Source organism: Marmota monax, unplaced genomic scaffold, assembly GCF_021218885.2.
Source record: "Marmota monax isolate L192 unplaced genomic scaffold, Marmota_monax_Labrador192_F-V1.1 WCK01_AAM20220418_F8-fsc00040, whole genome shotgun sequence".
NCBI lineage: Eukaryota > Metazoa > Chordata > Mammalia > Rodentia > Sciuridae > Marmota > Marmota monax.
In genome coordinates, this window is record NW_026692782.1 from 11,554,294 (window position 1) to 11,575,354 (window position 21,061).

The 21,061-nt window shown below is 39.4% G+C and overlaps 1 protein-coding gene across 2 annotated transcripts in view; it reads left to right on the forward strand.

Moving 5' to 3' along the window:
* Piwil2 (piwi like RNA-mediated gene silencing 2) overlaps nucleotides 1-19,052 on the forward strand; it is a 49,062-nt gene extending 30,010 nt beyond the window's left edge. The window contains exons 18-22 of one of the 2 annotated variants that reach the window (XM_046447855.2): nucleotides 9-97; nucleotides 1,145-1,250; nucleotides 16,356-16,609; nucleotides 17,471-17,578; nucleotides 18,324-19,052. In XM_046447855.2, coding sequence (XP_046303811.1) covers nucleotides 9-97; nucleotides 1,145-1,250; nucleotides 16,356-16,609; nucleotides 17,471-17,578; nucleotides 18,324-18,480 — 714 coding nt within the window. In that variant the 3' untranslated portion in view covers nucleotides 18,481-19,052. The remainder of the gene's footprint in view (nucleotides 1-8; nucleotides 98-1,144; nucleotides 1,251-16,355; nucleotides 16,610-17,470; nucleotides 17,579-18,323) is intronic. The other variant, XM_058580431.1, reaches the window with a different exon arrangement.
* The last annotated feature ends 2,009 nt before the right edge of the window (nucleotides 19,053-21,061 follow it).

A 21,061-nucleotide genomic window follows, 5' to 3' on the forward strand; every position in this document is an offset into this window, starting at 1 on the left:
TAAATTAGAAACAATTAATGGTGATTGGGATGGATATTTACCATGACCCCAGCAGAGGCATGCGTTCTGTGGTTGGCTTCGTTGCAAGCATCAATCTGTAAGTACTACTGGTTCTATTGTATTTGGTTATCTCATTTTGATGCCTGATGTTGTAAATCCAGCACATGTTTTGGAGTCCTGCGTATTTATAATATGAATAGTTCTAACCTCCTCCCTCCTCTGTCTTCTTATGGCATTTGTTTAATGCAGCCTCTTTACCAGGCTTGCTGCCCACTGCAGCCCAGCCTCCTGTGAGCATGTAGGCTGTGCCTTGTCTTGTTGGCTCCCCCAAGAAATGAGGTGGTATTTGTTTATATGCTTATTCCCAGTATCTGCAGAAATTGAGAATGTGAGACTTCCTCATTGTTTATCTTTTACCAGCCACCTCCAAGGTTTGGTGTATATATGCTTTCAGATTCTCTTCTGTACATACATTAACATGTATGTGATATACACATATGTGTGTGTGTGTATACCCCCACACACACATACAGTCATATGTGTACTTACATAGAGTGTACTTACACAAATTAAATTGTCCACATCATCACTAGGCAGTGTCATTTTATGAGCCCACTGTCAAATATGCAATTTGTCTTTGACTGAAATAATATTATGTGGCATGTGATTGTTTATATATATGATATATACACATATGTCTGTAATTTGTACAAATAGGATATTACTGTGCAGATTATTTCTCAGTGTGTTTTTTTCACTTCAAATGTATATTTTGGATATTTTCCTATATCAGAACAAATACATCTCAACCAGTTCTCTTGAGCTGCTACACAGAATTTATTGTATGCTGTGTCACTGTTTATTTATGATGACTATAAGGTAGTTGGTTTTTTTTTTTTTTCCTCTTGGAAGCAGTTTTGTAGCAAATACTCAGAATTTTATATTTTTGATGTTATATGTGGCTTAAATGTATTTTCCCATATCCTCCATGTTCTCAATGCATAAATACATTTACTAGATATTTTATTGATTTAATTCAGAGAGAAACCTGTGTGTGACATGCAGACCATGCCTTCCTATGTGAGTGTCTGTTCACTGTCCCCTCTCTTTGTCTCTCCCTCTGTCTGCCCACGCACCCGCCCAGCACCCTCACTAAGTGGTATTCTCGAGTGGTATTCCAGATGCCTCATCAGGAGATTGTGGACAGCCTGAAGCTGTGCCTGGTGGGCTCATTGAAGAAGTTTTATGAGGTGAGGAGAACAGAAATCCTAAAGTTTCTGGGTTTTTAAGGACTACCTCTCTGAACTCTTGAACAGAAGGTCTGATATAGAGGGAGAGATCCCACATCAAAGGTGAGTTTCTAAAAGAACCATTGTTTGTTGATGGAACAAGCAGCTCACAGTTCTTCCTTTCAGCTCAAAGGGCCAAAAGCTTCAATTTGGTTGGGTAAGTAATAAGTATTTCCCTAGTTGTCAGCCTGATGCCTGCAGACATAATTTTCATGCCCTTATCAGGGAAATTGGGGGTAAATTTCAGCAATTAAAGCAGCTTATGAATTACTCAGCTTTTTATGGCTATCATTAGGTGCTGATTCTTTCATTTTGGTTTAAGACAAAAGCTTTCTTATATGTTACTCCTAGAATTCTAACTCCTAGAATGCTAACCATGGAAAATTGCTGTCATTAAGCTGATATTGAGTCTGGGACAGTGAGCAAGCAAGGTACTGATTTTTGTCTTGGCCTGTACATCAAAGGAAGTGCTGATAAGTGCCTTTCAGTCTTAGGGTTGGTGCTAGCCCTTTGCATACAGGTTAAACAGCAAGAGGTTTAACTATTTCATGTGATTGATGTTAGTTTCTCAAACTCCAATTTGTCTCTTTCTAGAATGTTTCCTACAGTGTCCCACAAATATTTTGATACTGTTGACATGTTAGATGATGAATTTTTATCTCAAAGGTCCATATAATAAGCTACTTTGTCACCATGTTCTACTATACCTTTCTTTTTCTTGTTATTGTTTTCCTTCAAAGTTCTGTCTTGGAGAACCTCGCTCAAAGATTACCTGTCAAACCTTTCCCATTTTCCCTCACTCCCTCTCTGCTCTTATCTTTTAGCAAGAATGATTTATATTTCTCTTCCAATACCCTTAGTTTATATTTTGTGTAGTAGTTATCACATCCTGCTAACTTATTTTAGTTATTTGTGTGCTTACTTACCACTCTTGAATGTTTTTTTTTTAAAGAATTATTTGGCTATTGATGGCTATGTAACACATTACCTTAGAACTTCATGGCATACAACAAGGTAACAAGTTACCTTAAAGCTTCTTGCTATACCACAAGGATGTATGAGATTCATGGTCAGGAACACTGGGCTCCAGTTTTTTTCCCATGTGAGTCTTGTGATATGGTCTTTCCATGTGGCCATTTGCCTTCCTGTCAGTATGGTAGGTGGATTCAAAGCATTGACATTTCATGAGATGGAGAGAACCAGGTAGGGGTCATGCTGCTTTTTATTGCCTCAACTGTGGCAGTCATACCACGGCACTTCTGCTGGGTTCTACACACTGAGTTAGTTACAAAGTCCTGCCCAGGTTCAAGGGTAGGAAAAGAGATTCCACCATTTACTTGAGGGATGGCAAGGTTCTGGAAGAATGTGTGCAACTAGAGATACTGCTGTGACTATTTCTGAAAAGAACAATCTGCCATAGTATCTTACTTTTCTATCCTTTGCAGGGCCTTGCATACAACTGATACTCTTCTAGGGGAATTACATTGAATTTCTAGTGACACAGCTCTGTTCTAAGTCAAATAACTGTTTTAATTTTTGTTTCTTTTTTTGAATTATAAACTTTAAGAAATACTTATTAAACCCCATTGAACCAGGTCAAAGAGGAAATTAATCAGTGTTTATTCTAAATCTAGAATAAAGATAGTCATATCAGGATTCTCTGAATCATAATGTTTCATTGGACTCTAGTCCTTATCATCATCTTAGTTTTTGTCTACTTTTGCCATTTTCCTGCTATTCTGTATCTAGCAGAAGAAATCTTTATATTGAAACTATTTTGATCCTGTCTCTCCCAGAGTTTCTCCTGATTCCTCAGCTGAGCTGCCTCAAAACAAATTTGCTCCTAGATTTTAAGGTTCTGACCACCTGCAGAGACTCCCCAGTTTTGTCTTCCCCTAAGAGCGATGGTAGCCACCAGAAGTTCTAACACCTCTTAAGTAGTTCTCTTGTTACATATTTTCATCACCATTATGATTGGCACTTGCTACCCCTTGGCAACAACTTTCACCTTTCTTAGTTATTTTTTATCTAGCCTGTATCTCCTGTCTCCTAAATAGTATTTTTGTTTTTTTCTGTTTGAGACATTAGCTATTGTTTTTCTGCTACAGAAAATGGAATCTTACAGCACTGGCACATGGCTCCCTTCTTCTACCTCAACTTTCCCAATCTACTTATATTACCAAGCCTGGTTAAGTAGTTTTTCAGTGTACATGATATTATTACAGCCATCACATAATATATTTTGACTATGATTCCTTTCTTTGATTTTGGGTTTTTGTTAGAATTAGTGATTGCCTGTTTTTCTTTTTCAAATTTCTTCATGTTTATTATTTATTCTTTCCTCAATTTAAAACTTTTCCTGTTAACTCTGAACACACCTGATACTCTATCTAATACCCTTGTTTTCATGGAGATCTTCTTCCTAGAATCCTTCATTTTGTTATAGCAAGATAGGACGTACATGAATTGCAAGGTTAAAACCTGCCTCAGCAACATAGCAAGATCCTGTTTCAAAATAAAAATTAAAAGAGCTGGAGATGTGGCCCAATGGGAAAGTGCCGCTGAATTCAACCCCCAGTACCACAAAAATAAATAAATAAATAAATAAAGATAGGACGTACTTGACTCCATGTTTATTTATCGGTCTTTTGAGTTCTCATCACCATCTGGGGACTTACTTTTGTCTCTCTTCTGTGTTCAATGTCTGTTTTTTTTTCCTTGTGGAGATTGAACTCAGGGTGTTTTACCACTGAGGTATATCCCCAGCCTTATTTATTTATTTATTTATTTATTTTTGAGACAGGGTCTCACCAAGTTGCTTAGGCTGTCCTCAAACTTGAGATCCTCCTGACTCAGCCTCCTGAATAGCTGGGATTACAAGCATGTGCCACTGTGCCTGGCCAGATATCTTTATCTTTCTTGGCTTATTTCATTGTTTATTTTATTGTTTTTGAATGACTCTTCCAGTAGCTTACTCACAACATTTTGAGAGTTAGATGCCTAAAAATATTTTTATTTTACCCACATACTTGATTGACAATTAATATGTAGATTTCTGGGTTTGGCAATTAATTTCTTTAGAATTTTGAAGACATTGCTTCATCATTTGGAGGCTGAGGTAGGAGTGTCACAAGATCAAGACTAGCCTCAGCAACTTAGTGAGACCCTATCTTGAAATGAAAAAATAAAAAGGGCTGGGGATGTAGCTCAGTGGTAGAGTGCCTTTGGGTTCAGTCTCCAGTACCTGGGAGGACTCCGGGGGTAGGAGGTAGGTTGCTTTGGCACTCAGTTTTTAAAAAGAAACACTCCTGGGAGCCATGGTATACAACCTGTAATCGAAGCAATTTGGGAGGCTAAAGCAGGAGAATCACAATTTGGAGACAAATTTTAAAAATGTCTTCAAAAAAAGAAAAATTAAGATTTCCCCACATAAAATCTGGAAGATTGTTTTTTAATTTTTATTTTTAGTTGTCAGTGGGCCTTTATTTTATTTATTTTTATGTGGTGCTGAGGATCAGACCCAGTGCCTCACACATGCTCGGCAAGCACTCTACCACTGAGCCACAACCCCAGCCCCTGGAAGAAATTTTTATTATTAGACTTGTCCTCCAAGAAATACTAAAGAGAGTCCTTCAATGAAATGACTCTGTAATGAAATGACACTAGACAGTAACTTGGATCCATATGAAGAAATAAGTGCTACCGGAAGAGGTGACCGCATAGGTAAATTTAAAAGAAAGCCAAAAAAGTATTTTTGTTAGTAACTTTTCTTCTAAGAGAAAACTGCATAAAGCAATAACTATAAATCTGGTAGAATGTGCACATAATGCATAATGATGTCATTTGTACAACAGTAAAGACAAAGGATGTGGAAATTACTGAAATTAATTTTGTTAATTATCAAGTGAACAAGGTGTTTATTTGTTTGTTTATTTTTGGTACTAGGGATTGAAACCAGAGATGTTTAACCACTGAGCCCCATCCCCAGCCCTTTTTAACATTTTATTTAGAGACAGGGTCTCCCTAAATTGCTTAGGGCCTTGCCAAGTTGCTGAGACTGGCTTTGAACTTGGTGATCCTCCTGCCTCCCAAGTCGCTGCGATTACAGGTATGTGCCACTGTACTCGGTATGAATGAGATGTTTAACCTTATGTTAAAATTTTAATCTCCAGGGAAACCATTAAGAAAATAACTCCAGGGGCTGGGGATGTGGCTCAAGCGGTAGCGCGCTTGCCTGGCATGCGTGCGGCCCGGGTTCGATCCTCAGCACCACATACAAACAAAGATGTTGTGTCCGCCGAAAATTAAAAATAAATAAAAAAAAAAAAAAAGAAAATAACTCCAAGGGCTGGTGTGGTGGTGCATGCCTATAATCTTAGCCACTTGAGAGGTTATGGCATGAGGATGGCAAGTTTGAGTCCAGCCCGGGCAACTTAGTAAGGCCCTAAGCAATTTAGTTGAGACCCTCTCTCAAAATAAATGATAAAAATGGCTAGAGATGTGGTTTAATGGTTGAGGGCCCCTGGGTTTAATCCCTAGTTAAAAAAAAAAAAGGAGAGAGAGAGAGAGAGAAAGAAACTCCAAAAACTATATAAAAGTTCATATAACTAGATTAAAAAAGGGAATTATAATGGTATCTAGAAATGTCTATTTAATACAAAATAAGGCAGTTATGAAAGAGTAGAAGAATGAAAATATATATAGGCACATAGAAAACAAATAAAACAGCGGATATAAATCTCACCTTAATAATTACATTACAAGCCAGGTGCAGTAGCTCATGCCTGTAATCCCAGCAGTTCAGGAGGCTAGGCAGGAGGATTGCAAGTTTAAAGCCAGCCTCAGCAATTTAGCAAGACCCTATCTCGAAATAAATTATAATAAAGAGCTGGGAATATGGCTCAGCAAGTAAGCATCGATCACAAATTTGAACCCATTATACGATTTATAATGAGGAGGACGATCACAAATTCAATACTTGGTACCAAAAAAAAAAAAAAAAATGACATCACATGTCAGTAGACCCAACACCACTCAAAAGGTAGAGAGTAATAGAACGGAGTAAATGAAAAACGTAGAGGGCTGGGGATTTAGCTCAGTGGTAGAGCACTTGCCTAGCATGCTTGAAGCCCTTGGTTCAATCCCCAGAACTGCAAAATAAAAAAAATTTAAAATGTTTAGGTATGCTACCTGCAAGAGCCACATTTTAATTTCAAAAGTGTAAGGAGGTTGAAAATAAAAGGGCAGTACAAAATATACTATGGAAACAATAACCAAAATAGAGCCCAAGAGGCTACATTAGTAGAACACAACCTCGGCAGGGCTGAGGATGCAAGATATTTTTTAATAAAGTTTTTATTAAAAATGTATTTACAGAGGATGTAAGATTTTTATAAAATAAATTGTATTTTTTATAATAGCAGTGATCAAATCCAAAAATTAAGGAAATAATTTCATTTGCAATACCATAAAAAGAATATCTAGGAAGAAAAGGAAAGAAGTACAAGACAAATACTGAAAACCACAGAAAAATTATTTTAAAGATGTGGTATTTCTGTGTTGCCCAGGATTGCCTCAAACTTATGGGCTCAAGTGATCCTTCTGCTTCAGCCTCCCATGTAGCTGGGACTACAGATGTGTGCCAGTGATCCTGACTTGTAGAAGTATTGTTGAAAAATATAAATAAAAGGAAAGACATCTCATTTTCATGGATTAGAGCATTTAATATTGTTATAAATGCAATACTTCCAGAATTTGAGTCTGTAGATGAATTAAAAATAGATAAATTGGGCTGGTCATGATGGTGCACGTCTGTAATCCCAGAGGCTCAGGAGGCTGAGACAGGAGGATCGTGGGTTCAAAGCCAGCCTAAGCAATAGCGAGGCACTAAGTAACTCAGTGAGACCCTGTCTCTAAATAAAATACAAAATAGGGCTGGGGATGTGGCTCAGTGGTTGAGTGCCCCTGAGCTCAATCCCTGTATCCGCCCCCCAAAATAGATAAATTGGACTTCACCAAAATTAAATACTTTTGCCAGGTACTGTGGCTGGTGCCTATAAACCCACCTACTTGGCAGGCTGAGTCAGGAGGATCCCTTGAGCACAGGAATCCAAGGACTGCCTGGGCAACATTGTGAGATGCCATATCAAACAAAACAAACCTCCTAATTGAAAACCTTCCAGCTCAGTGTAGAGTATCTAATGTGTGAGGCCCTGCATTCAAATCCCAGCACGGAAGGGGGAAAACAAACTTATGCTTCAAGGGATACTACTGAGAAAGTGAAAAGACAATCCATAGAACAGAATAAATTATTCCTCTGATAAAATTAATGAGGGTCTAGTTCCAGAATACAAAAAGAATTCTTACAGCTCAAGAGAAAGATAACCCAATTTAAAAACGAATAAACATTAAAATAGATATTTCCCTAAAGAGCATATGCAACTAGACAGTAAGCACATGAAAAAAAAGCTAAATATCCTTAATTATTATGGAAATGGAAAACAAAATCTGTGACATTCCACATCACACTAAAACCAGGTAAAGACACAGGAAAGAAAACCTCAGATGGGTATTTCTCACAAGCATATGTGCAAAAATCCTTGACAGAATAACAATGTTATTTTAGCAATACAAAAAGAAGTATATACTATGACCATAGTGAGTTGAATAATGCCCCTCCAAATTCATGTTCCCTGGAATCTGTGAATGTGCCCTTATTTGGAAGTAGGGCTTTTGCAAAGATTGGACTGGATAAGAATGGGCCCTACTCTTGGGACTGGTGTTTTCCAGAAAGAGGGGAATTTGGACACATACGCAGGGAGAATACTTTGTGAAGCTGCAGACCAATGGAGGAGAAGATGATGTGAAGGTGAAGGCAGAAATTGGAGTGATATAACTACAAGCCAGAAACACCAGGGTTAGGCAGTAACCAGCAGGAGCTATAAGAATCAAGGAAGAATTCTTCCCTAGAACCTTCAGAGGAAGCATGGCCCCACTCATGTCTTCATTGTGCACTTCTAATATTCAGAACTATAAGGGAATAATTTTCTGTTGTTTTGAGCCACCCAGTTTGTGGTACTTGGTTACAGCAGCCACAGGAAACAAATACAATAGCCAAGTGGGTTTTTATTCCATTTCTACAAGGCTGATTCAGAGGGGAACTTCTACCGAAAATAATAACAAAACTGACAGCTAAATCAGACTTAGCTGTGAAAAAGTAGATGTTTTCCCTCTAACATAAGGAATAAGACAAAGATGCACCCCTTTCAGCACTTGTGTTTGGCTTCACGTTGGAAGTCCTAACTATTGCAGTAAGAAAAGGAAATTAAAAGTGTACAGATTAGGAAGGAGGAGAGAAAATGATCTTCATTTGCATGATTATCTGTTGCTGTGGTTTGAATGTGTCCCCCAAGGCTTCGTGTATTGCAGTTTAGTCCCCATTATGAGGTACCTACAGTGTGAAATATCTGAATTGGTGTTTGGAGGCCTGGCCCATGGAAGGGATGAAGATGAGCTAATGTCACGAAGGAGCCCTCTTGAATCAGTCCTGGTAGCTCTGTGAGAAGAAGAGACCGGGAGACACAGTGCACTTTCCATCTCTTGCCACACAATGCCCTGTACCATCTTGGCATTCTTCCAGAAAGAATACCGCCAGGTGTGGCCCTGCAACCTTGGAACTCCAGAACTATGAGCCATAGCATGCTTCTTTTCACTTGAAGTCATCCAGTCTGTGGTATTCAGTTATTAGCAATAGAAAATGGACTAATACATTTCTGGAGAAAATCCCAAGTAATTAAAAAGCAATAAAACCAAACCAAACAAACCCTGCTGGAACTAACAATGGGAACTGCAAGGTTGTACAAGGTTAATATGTAATAGTCAATTGCTTTGTTAAAGGAAAAAAAGAAGAAGAAAGAAAGCCACTTCTCTCTGTCCCAGCAATGAAGAATTAGAATTTGAAAAACATTTATATTAGCACAAAAAAAATGGAACACTCATATCTACATTTGAAAAACTACTAAATTATGATGAAAAACATTAAAAGAATAATCAAATTGAGAGAGAACTCCATGTTCATTGACAGGAAAACTTGCTATTATTATGATGTCAGTTTCTCCCAATTTTGATCAATAGATTTACTGCAGTGAATCAAAATCCCAGCAGGTTATTTTGTGGATATCAACAAACCCATTCTAAGGTTTTCATGAAGAAACAGGAAATGTGGGACAACTGACACATTACTGAAAAACAAAACTGAGGGCTAATACTACCCAACTTGAAGACTTAACTATAAAGCTATAGCAATCAAAATTGTATGATATATGTATGTGTGTGTGTATTAGATGAACACAATACCTTTATTTATTTATTTTTATGTGGTACTGAGGATTGAACCCAGTGTCTCACACATGCTAGGCAAGTACTTTACCACTAAGCCACAACCTCAGCCCCCATATGGTATGGTATTGATGAGGGAAAAGACATACAGGTCAAGGGAAATGAATAGCCCAGAAATAGACCCATGCAAATAAGTCAAGTGGATCTTTAAGGGAAAAATAGCAATTCAGTGAAAGAACAGCCTTTTCAACAAATGGTGCTGGAACAACTATGGGCAATTCACATGCAAAAAAAAAAATCAACATACAGTCTTTAGACCTTCCACAAAAAGTTAAATCAAAATGGAGCAAAAACCTACATTTTACATGCAAAACCAGAAAATTTCTGGAAGATAACAGAAAATCCAGATGACCTCGGATTTGGTGATTACTTTTTAGTCACCAAAAACAGTCCATGAAAGAAAAAAATCGATAAGGTAGATTTAATTAAAACTTTTGACTCTGGGCAGGGTATGGGGGTGCATGCCTGTAATTCCAGCTACTTGGGAGGCTGAGGCAGGAGGATCACAAGTTCAAGGCCAGCCTGGACAATTTAACAAGACCCCTGTCTCAGGATCTAAAAAAAAAAAAAAAAGGCTGGAGTGTAGTTCAGTGGGAGTATGCTTCTGAGTTCAATCCCTTGAACCACAAGGGGGTGAAAAAAAGGCTCTAGGAAAGACATTATTAAAAGAATGGAAAGATAAGCTGCAGACTGGAAAAGAATATGTGCAGAATACATATCTTGTAAAGGACCAAAATGTACAAAGAACTCTTAAAACTCAAGGAAATGAACAACCCTGCTGAAAAATTGACAAAAGACTGTTCAGGCATCTTGTTACAGAATTCCAACTGATGGCAAATAAGCATATGAAAAAATTCCCACCATTTTATGCTCTTAGAGTTTCACGCATTAAAACTGATGATGTGTCACTGCACACCTATTAGAAGTTCAAAATACTTGTAACTCCAAATGCTGATGGGATGTAGAACCACTCATTGCTAATGGGAATGTAAAATGGTACAGCCACTTTGAAAACAGTTTGATAGTTAATTACAAAACTAAACACATCTGGCCATACTATCCAGTAATCATATTCTAATATTTTCCCAAATGAATTGAAAATTAATGTCCACACAAAACCTGCACATGAAGCTTGGAAGCAACCAAGATGTCCTTCAGTTGGTGAACAGGTAAATAAAATGGTACATCCAGACAATGAAAGGTATTCAGTTCTAAAAAGAAATAAGCTACCATGCCATGAGAAGACCGAACCACCTTGCAGGGAGCGGTGGCATAAACCTGCAATCTTAGCTATTTGGGAGGGCAAAGCCATCTTGGGAGATTTAGTGTAGACTCTGTATCAAAGTTTTAGAAGGGCTGGGAATGTACTTCCATGGTAGAGTGGTTGCCTAGCCTGTGTGAGCTCCTGGGTTCAATCCCCAGAGTACCTCTCCCTCTCCCCGCCCCCCCCCCCAAAAAAAAGACAGAACCACTTTAAATGCATATTACTAAGAGAAAGAAACCAATCTGAAAAGATTGTGTACTGTATGATTCCAACATAGGATATTTTGGAAAAATGTGATTATGGAGACCATAAGAAGATCAGAGATTTGGGAGGTGTATACAGTTAGACATAGGTAAAGCACAGGAGATATTTAGGCTGTGGAAGTATTCTATATGTTACTATAATGGTGGATACATGACATTATACATTTTCCAAACCCATAGGAAAGTACAACACAGAAGAACCTTGATGTAAACTTTAGACTTGAGTCATTACTAATGTATCAATATTTGTCCATCAGTTGTAATAAACATATCACTTTAATGCAGTATTGATGATAGAGAAAATGGAGTTGGAGGAGGCTGGGGTTGTAGCTCAGTGGCAGTGAGCTTGCCTCGCATGTGGGGAGCACTGGGTCTGATCCTCAGCTCCACATAAAAATAAAATAAAGGTATTATATCCATCTACAACTAAATAAAAATTTTTTAAAAATGGAGTTGGATGTAGAAGGAGGGTACATGGGAAATCGTACTATTACCTCAGTTCTTATTTTATACATTTAAAAACTGCTTTAAAAGTAGCCTCTTACTTTAAAGACTGCAGACAGAAAGATATCTTCATATGCACTGAATAACTTTTTAAAAAAAAGATGGGCAATAAAAGTGTTATTGAGAATGTGGAGAAACTGGAACCTTCGTATATTGCCATTGAGACTATAAACTGATGCAGCTACTTTTATTTTTATTTGTTGCTCATGACAATACAATGATCTTGACATATCATACATTTGAATCAAATGAGAGATAATTTCTCATTTTTCCAAGTGTACAGGTTGCAGAATCACATTGGTTATACGATGATGCAGCTACTTTGGAAAACAGTTTGGCAGTTATTTAGAAAGTCAAACAGATTTACCATATGACCTAGCATTTCTAGGAACATACCCAAGAGAATGGAAAACAAGTCCACACACAACCTTGTAAGCAGATGTTCACAGCAAAAGCTGGGTGTGGTATGCACACATTGCCCCAGCTACTTGGGAGATTGAGGTAAGAGGATTGTGAGGTTGAGGCCAGCCTCAGTAACTTAGCAAGACCCTGTCTCAAAATAACAAAAACAAAAACAACAGTAGAACAAATGTTCATAGCAGCATTGTTCATAGTAGTCAAAGATAGAAACAATCCAAATAAACGTCCGTGAATCAATGACAAACGGGATGTGTGTCTACTTTTTATTGCAATAGAATATTATTCTTCAATACAAAGGAATGAAGGACTGGAACAAGCTGTAGTATGAAAGAACGATAAAAGCATTAAGCTGAGTGAAATTATTTAGACACCAAAGACCACATATTTTATGATTTTATTTGTTCGGTACAGGTCAATCCATACAAAGTTCATTAGTGAAGCCAGTCACTTGGGCACACGCCTGTAATCCCAGTGGCTCTGGAGGCTGAGGCAGGAGGATCATGAGTTCAAATCCAGCCTCAGAAACTTAGGCCCTGAAAAACTCAGCAAGACCCTGTGTCTAAATAAACTATAAAAAAAGGGCTGGGGACATGGCTCAGTGGTTAAGTGCCGCTGGGTTCAAACATTGATACCAAAAAAAAAAAAAGTTAATTACTGGGTTCCAGGAATTGTGGGGAGCATGTTTGGGAAGTGACTGCAAGTGTTATGGATTTCCTTTTGGGGTGATAGATAAATTCTAAAATTAGTGGTAATGGGCCAAGTGTGGTGGTGCACACCTGTAATCCCAGTGACTTGGGAGGCTGAGGCAGGAGGATCATGAGTTGAAGACCAGTTGCAGCAACCTAGTAAAGCCCTACACAACTTAGTGAGACCCTGTCTCACTGTCATCCCTGGGGATGTAGCTCACTGGTAAAGCACCTGTGGTTTCAATTTCCAGTACCAAATAAATAAAATTAGTGGTGATGGTTTCAAAATTCTGAAAACATAAATCTTCTTATACTTTAATGGGGTGGGTTTTATGATATATCAAATTATATTTCAAGAGCTAGGTGTGGTGGTGCACACCTATAATCCCAGCAGCTAGGGAGGCTGAGACAGGAGGATCACAAGTTCAAAGCCAGCCTCAGCAAAAGTGAGATACTAAGCAACTCAGACCCTGTCTCTAAATAAAATACAAAATAGGGCTGGGAATATGGCTCAGTGGTTGAGTGCCCCTGAGTTCAATCCCCAGTACCAAAATAAAAATAAAAATTACATTTCAATAATGCTGTTCAGAATAAAAAGCACTCCTCAACCATGCAGCCTTATTGTTGTCCTGGTGGAACCCGTAAACAGGGAAACAGCTTCCAGTGCTGGCTGGGCCCCTGTCATCCCTCCTCTGCTGCTGGTGGCTTTGAAGGAAGCCTCTGCTGCTGGTGGCTTTGAAGGCTTCCTCTCGAGGTGGTTACATTTTGTCCAGCTTTTCCAACTGTCCTGAATTGAGGGTTTTTCAGTTCTTGGTCTACCACTTGAAGCCTTCCAGGCAGTCTTAAGCCAGATGTGACATTTAGTATCAGATTTAAATTTGTATCTCTAAGTCTAGCAGTTCTCAAAATTTTTAGTCTTTACATTCTTAAGTATTACTGTGGGCCTCAAAAAGTTTTCGTTCACATGGGAATATATCTGGAAATAGTTACCATATTAGAAGTTATTTAAAATTATCAATAAACTAGCCAGGCATGGTAGTACATGCCCTATAATCCCTGCTATTCAGGAGACAAGCAGGAGGATGGAAAGTTGAGGCCAGCCTTGGCAACTTAGTGAGACCCTGTCTTGAAAAATAAAAAACAACTGAATGTGGTGGTGCACATTTGTAATCCCAGCAACTTGGGAGGCTTAGGCAGAAAGATTGTAAGGTTGAGGCCAGCATGGGTGACTTACACCCTCAGCAACTTAGCAAGATCCTGTCTTTTTTTTTTTTTTTTTGAAACTCCAGGGGCATTCAACCACTGAGAAACATTCCAGCCCTTTTTTAAAGACTCTGTCTTAAAATAAAAAATTAAAATCACTGGGGATGTAGCTCAATGGTAGAGTTCCCCACCAGGTCAGTCCCCAGTACAGTGCGCGTGCACACACACACAAAAGATGGAGATACACAAGTATTCATGTGTTTATATATTTTAAATGTATATTTATGTAGAGTAATATATTATAAATATGTGTATAATTTTAATTTATTCCTCCTAATCCTGATGAGAAGGTAAAATGATTGTTTTCTCCATATTTCAACTGAGGAGATTGAGTCCTCAGGGCATAGCCAAGGGGCAGTAAAATCAAACTCAGTCTCGGATCTCCTGACCCCAAATCCAGTGTCCTGTTTGCTTATCTGTAAAATGAAGTTTCTTCCAAATAAGTTCCTGAGTCACCTCTTAATACAGCTTATCAGGGGAGTTGGTGAGATTGAGATGGTTGCGCCCCAGATTGGAAAATGGACTGGAGCTGGGCTTCAGAAGCAGGGGCCTGACGAGACGGTGCCCCTGAGGGAACAAACTCCAGGTTATCTTCATTCTCTTCAATCTGCTCAAGACTGAGCACAAGGGAGGAATTTCTGTTGGTGTGGCTTGAGCCATCTGCATGTCCTGTGGTTAATGTGGTGGCTGTCAACTGGGGATGGTTTTGTCCTCCCAGTGGGCAGCCTAGAGACACTTTTGGTCATAACTAGGAGAGAATGCTGTTGGCATCCAGTGGGCAGAGACCCAGCATGCTGCTGAACCCTGATGCTTCAGAGCACAGCTCGGCCCCCACAATGAAAAATTGTCTGGCCCCCAATTTTGGCAGTGCTGAGGTCAGGCGGGAACTGAAGTTCTGTTACCAAAAGAAGAAATAAGTACCACAAACTGAGGCAGTAATTCCAGTGACTGTGAAGATGGATTACATGTTTGTAAATTTTGGAGTACTTGAGGTTTCTCAGAAAAAGGGACATTTATAAAATATTTCAACCTCTGAGCTTAAAAAAAGATTATAGGTGATTATTTTTAGGAAAGGTTCTTTGAAATAAAATTTTCACGTAGGATAACCTATAAATAATAGTGCATGCATATGTAATTAATATTTAAACTTAATTCATAATTTAGTTTTTTGAAGGGAATTGTGAACAACAACAAAAAAATTAGTATGAACTCACTCAACCAGAATCAAAACTGAATTAAACCAAGGCCAGGTGTGGTTAGCATACCCCTGTAATCCCAGCTACTTGGGAGATTGAGGCAGGAGAATCCCAAGTTTAAGGCTAGCCTCAGCAACTTGGTAAGAACCTGTCTCAAAAACTAAAGGATAAGAGCTGTAGTTCTGTGGTAAAGCATCCCTGTGTTCATTCCTCAGTACCAAACAACAGCGACAAAACATAAAAACCTGAATTAAACCAAAGCACTCTTAAGGGGACTTCTTAAAATTGAACTAAGCTTTTTTTTTAATATTTATTTTTTAGTTGTAGTTGGACACAATACCTTTATTTTATTTTATTTTTTTATGTGGTGCTGAGGATCGAACCCAGGGCCTTGCACATTCTAGGTGAGCGCTCTACCGCTGAGCCACAACCCCTGAACTATTGAAATTGAACACAACTAGAACATGATTATGTTCCCCAAATGGGAAAGCAATTATTCTTCAAACTTATTCAAGACAGCAGATAATTTATTTAGTTATAATAAAAACATTTCACATTATGCCAGATTGTAGGATAATATTTAGTTAAAGAACCTTTCATTTCTCCACAACTTTGGATGGTGCCAGTATGTTGGAATCTGAGGATGGTGGATCTGTGGCTTGTGTGTTCCTTTGTTAGAACTTTTCTAGCACTTCACCATGTTCTTTGCCTACACAGTTATTAGTGATAAATCCAAGTAGAAGGAAGACTGATTCGGCCCATAATTTTCCTACTGTTCCCTTTAACTTTGTTCCGTCTGTTTGAAGATAAGCTGTGTACATGTGACTCATAACTTGCCTATTTGGCTTTCATATTTTATAATACCCATGCTGTTCCAGGTCTGTTTTACTACTCTGAGAAAGTCTAGAAATGATTAGAAGCTTTTTTACATGCCTGTCAGACATGGTAACTTTGGAGTCAGCTGCCAAAGGGATCCACTGCCAGGTCTCCAGGTTGGGATTTGAATAAGTCTCTCTCACTGTGGTCCTTTGCCCGAGGGCCCCACGAGTTACCTCATTTGGGTGTCATTTCAGGTGAACCACTGTCTACCAGAGAAGATTGTGGTGTACCGTGATGGAGTGTCTGATGGCCAGCTGAAGACGGTTGCCAACTATGAGATTCCTCAGCTGCAGAAGTGTTTTGAGGCTTTTGAGAATTACCAGCCCAAGATGGTGGTGTTTGTAGTTCAGAAGAAAATCAGTACCAATCTGTACCTGGCTGCTACTGAGCACTTTGTGACACCCTCCCCTGGAACTGTGGTAGATCATACAATAACAAGCTGTGAGTGGTAAGTGAGCAAAAAAAAGACAGTATTGGAGGAAGAATAGGTTGGAGAAGTTACCTGTTTCCTGGGTATTGGGATGTGGAGGATGCCAGAGAGATTGGAATGGAATCCACAGGTTCTCTTTTTCTTTCTTTCTTTCTTTTTTCCTTTTTAAAAAATTTTTTTTTTATTTTGGTGCTGAGGATTGAACCGAGGCGCTTTACCACTGAGCTGCATCACCAGCTCTACTTATTTTTTGAGACAGGATCTCACTAAAGTTGCTCACTAAATTGCTGAGGCTGGCCTTGAACTTGCATATTCCTGCCTCAGCCTCCTGAGTTGCTGTGATTACACATGTGCATCACCATGTTCAACTAGATTCTACTGTTGAAAAAAATAAAGCTTTAAGCTAGACATGGTGGCACAGGCCTGTAATTTCAGCAACTAGTGAGTCCTTGTCTCAAAATAAAAAATAAAAAGGTCTGGGGATGAAGCCCGGTGGTAGAATGCCCCGGGTTCAATTTCCAGTGTCAGGAGGAAAAAAGAAATAAAAAGAAGAAAAGTTTTAAAAACATTGAAAACCAACAAAGCTTTTAAATACAGTTAAATATTCTGTTAAATACAGAATTCTGCCTATGTAGTCTTGTCCTAAGACCCAGAAGGCTAACCCTTCCACGCACAAGTAAGGGAGCGTCTCCCACCACTGCAGTAGCCCAATGAGTCAGGAGACCTAAATTCTAATACTAATCTGATTCTTGTGTGTCCTGGATCCTGTCATTTTCCTTTCTAAGCCTACATGGAGGAGCTAGAGTGATTTCCAAGATCCTCTCCAGCTCCTGCAGCCAAATCTGACCATGTCCTTCAATGGTGCTTTTTCCTTCCTAGGGTGGATTTCTACCTCCTCGCCCACCATGTACGACAGGGCTGTGGCATTCCTACGCATTATGTCTGTGTTCTCAACACTGCGAACCTGAGCCCTGATCATATGCAGAGGTGATAACTTACTCCTTTCTCACCCTAACTTCTGACCAGCTAGCTAGGTGGGGTCACTGCCTGCCCCCAGGTATACCTACCCCTTGAATTTGACCACAGTGGTATTCTTTTGAGAAGTAACTGGTAATCCCGATTTTACAAAATTACTTGAAGATCTTAAAATAAATAAATACATAAATAAAACTGATGTCAGCTAGTGCCCCAAACGTTCTAAAGAACTCTTATTTATTCAAGAGACAATGTCTTGCTGTTTGGCTTAGGGTGGTCTTGACCTCCTGGACACAAGTAATCTTTCTGCCTCAGCTTTCCAAGTAGCTGAGACTGTAGGTGTACATCACCGTGCCTGGCCGGCATTTGTGTTTTAAGAAATGCTGCACATGGTTATGACACCACCAGATGTGAGACCCAGTGTCCTTGAGTTCATATCACCTCAACATGCCGCTGAGGTCCTTATCCTACTGCAGACTTTTCTTGTAGGCAAAGAAAGGCATTTTCTTCATGTTGTTTTTCTTGTTTTAGTATAAAAATAAGAAAATGAGGGGATTCACCCATCCTCTGATTTACAAATGATCGAAGTAGAAACAATTAAATGGAAGAATAATGATCCCAAATGCTGCTTTGTGTATTCCTGGGTTCCCCAGTTTGCTGGCGAGGGCACTGTGTGTCATATCCCCGTGAGCGTGTGATCACACCCTGAATTGGAAGCAGAGAGTGATAAAGATCACATTTTCTTTTTGGCCTCCAGGTTGACTTTCAAACTGTGCCACATGTACTGGAATTGGCCTGGTACCATTAGAGTTCCAGCTCCTTGCAAGTATGCCCACAAGCTGGCTTTCCTCTCAGGACAGATTCTGCACCATGAACCGGCCATCCAGCTGTGTGAGAACCTGTTTTTCCTGTGACCACAGCCTGGGCATAGGCTGATAGGAGAAATAAGACTTCACAGCTCAGTCATGACTCTCGCAGAATGAGCAGAGACAGAAGTGGAATTTTTGTGTTGGTGTTTTCTCTTTCTCCAATCTTGTAGAATAGGTTTTCCTTTTTTCTTTTATCCTGATATCAAGAAGCAAGTTTCCAAGTACCAGGTGGAAATTGCCTTCCTGTCTTTGTAGAGCAAATGATGGAAGTACTGTGCAGAGGCAGGCAGAGTCAGTAGATGTAGGGGAGCCATTAACAGCCTCCCAAGGAGTCAAGCACAGTGGCACATACCTGTAATGCCAGCAACTTGGGAGGCTGAGGCAAGAGGATCATAAGTTGGAGGCCCTAAGCAATTTAAGGAGACACTGTCTCAAAATAAATAGGGCTAGGTGTGTAGCTCAGTGTAACTCAGTGGTAGAGTATGTGCTTAGCATGTGTGTGGTCCCAGGTTTAATCCCCAGTGCTCCCATAATAAAGAGTCTCCCAAGCCAACATAGCTGTAGAAATATGCAGAAGCAGCATTTGTACCTGGAAGCTGTGGTTACAAAGTGGCTCCCATTTCTGGCACCAGAGGTGAGAAAATGAATGAAGTCATTGCAGATTTCTTAAGTAGGGAGTTACTTTTTGGGAGCAACTGAGAAAGATTAAGTAAAAGGGTATGAAGCAGAGTTTTTCAAAGAGAGATTATTGTTGCCCACAGGTGTGAAAGCAAGTGACCCACCCCTGTGGCATAATCAGGCCCTGTGTGTTCATCTCCCCTGGGGATTGAGTTTATGATACCTGTCACTGGAATCGGATTTAAGGTGACTTGCAGCTATCCCTCAGCTTAGTTTTTTTCTATGCCTTTCAGTTGCTTTACAGCATACCATGTTGCTTTCTTGCTCCCCTCAAACACACACACACACCCCTATCTTTGCTCTTTGTGACTGATCTTCAGTAAGTTTCAGTTTTTTAAGTAACAATCAGAACACATGGAAAGAATTCAGCAGCTAGGAAAGTTCAGGATGGGGTGTGAGTTTTTCATTGGCCTTTCTCCCGGTGCATGGCCTTCCTTTCCGAGCGTCTGTTTGTAAATGGAGCGCTCATTTCTCTTGCACAAGAACCTCTTCCAGCTATGGCTCACTTAGCTGGGGATTTTTCGGAATTCCGGTTAAGATTTCCAGAAGTCAGCTTTGGGAAACAGGACGCTTCTACCAAAGTCCACACATTACAGTTTAGGAAGTTATCACTATGCCTGTGAGTTTCAGTGTTTTAGGGAAGCAATGGCTCTTGTTTTCTGTGTCTTCCTCCATTTCTCCCCTCCCCATTTTAAAATCTTTGGATCTCTTCAGACTTATTTTTATCATACCTTGCTTTGCTGGGTTTTAAAAGCCAGTTTTATTTAACCTTTTCAAATTAATATTTATTTATTTATTTATTTGTGTGTGTGTGTGTGTGTGTGTGTGTTGGTGTGATAGAAGGGAGAGAACAGAGCACAAATGCCTATTTTATACAACAGTGCATGGGAAGAGGAACTTCAGCTTAAATTCCTTAAAAGAAGAAGCCAAGAGAGCTTTTAATTTGTCGCAGTGCCCACAGAGGTTGGGAAGGGATGTGTGTTGATAGAGATTTATTTGGAGTTGGCTACAGAGGGTGAGGCTAAGGCTGGGAATCTAAAAGCCACAGATGGAACCACTGGTCTCTGGCTGGAGAGATCAGCTTCTGATAGTCTTTAGAAGCATTTTGAATTTCCCTTTTAAAGTTGGATTTCCTAGTGCTCTTTTTCTCTTAGATAATCAGAAGAGATAAATGCTTGAATATAATATAGAAATTTCTTCACTTTTTATTTCTGGTGTTCTTGTGTTGTTTTTCAGTTTTAATGCCAAGTGATTGGATCCTGGGTGGGAAATAAAAGTAAATTTGTATAAATGGGCAGTCATGTTTGAAGTAGTATCATTTATTTATTATATGGATACAGTTCTTTTTCTGCAGACAGCTGTAACACTTAGAATTATTCATTTATTACTGTACATGCAAGGTGCAGTGTCAGTAGCCAGATGATTGCACCCTGAGCTGAGTAGAGTTATTAGAAGATTTATTGGAGCTGTCTCACTTCTGGGACAAATGTAGCATTTATATTTTGTGTGTGTCAGGTAGCGGGTGTAGCTCAGTGGTAGAGCACTTTCCTGACAGACTCTGGGGTTCCATTCCCAGCAATGGAAAGAAAACCAAAACCAAAACCAAAACCTTACACCTCTTACCCATATTTTGTTGTGTTTGTGTTCGTCTTGTTTTCAGATCTCCTTAGACCTGGAGAGTGCGCTTCAGGGTGGCCTCCCTTTTGTTATTAAACGCTTGCCCTTCTTTACGTACACTTTGCTGTGTGCCTCTCATTCCTAAAACACCTTCCCAAAGTGCCATGGCTGCTCCTTTCATTGAGGCTCCTTTTAGAGCACTGCAGTTTTCTATTTGGAAACTCCACTCTTCATGATGTGGTGCTTCCTGGGCTCATTCTACATAGTGTGCAACAGGGCCCTTTTCACGTGGGCAGCATTTCATTGATTGATGTGGAAAAGGAAAGAATTT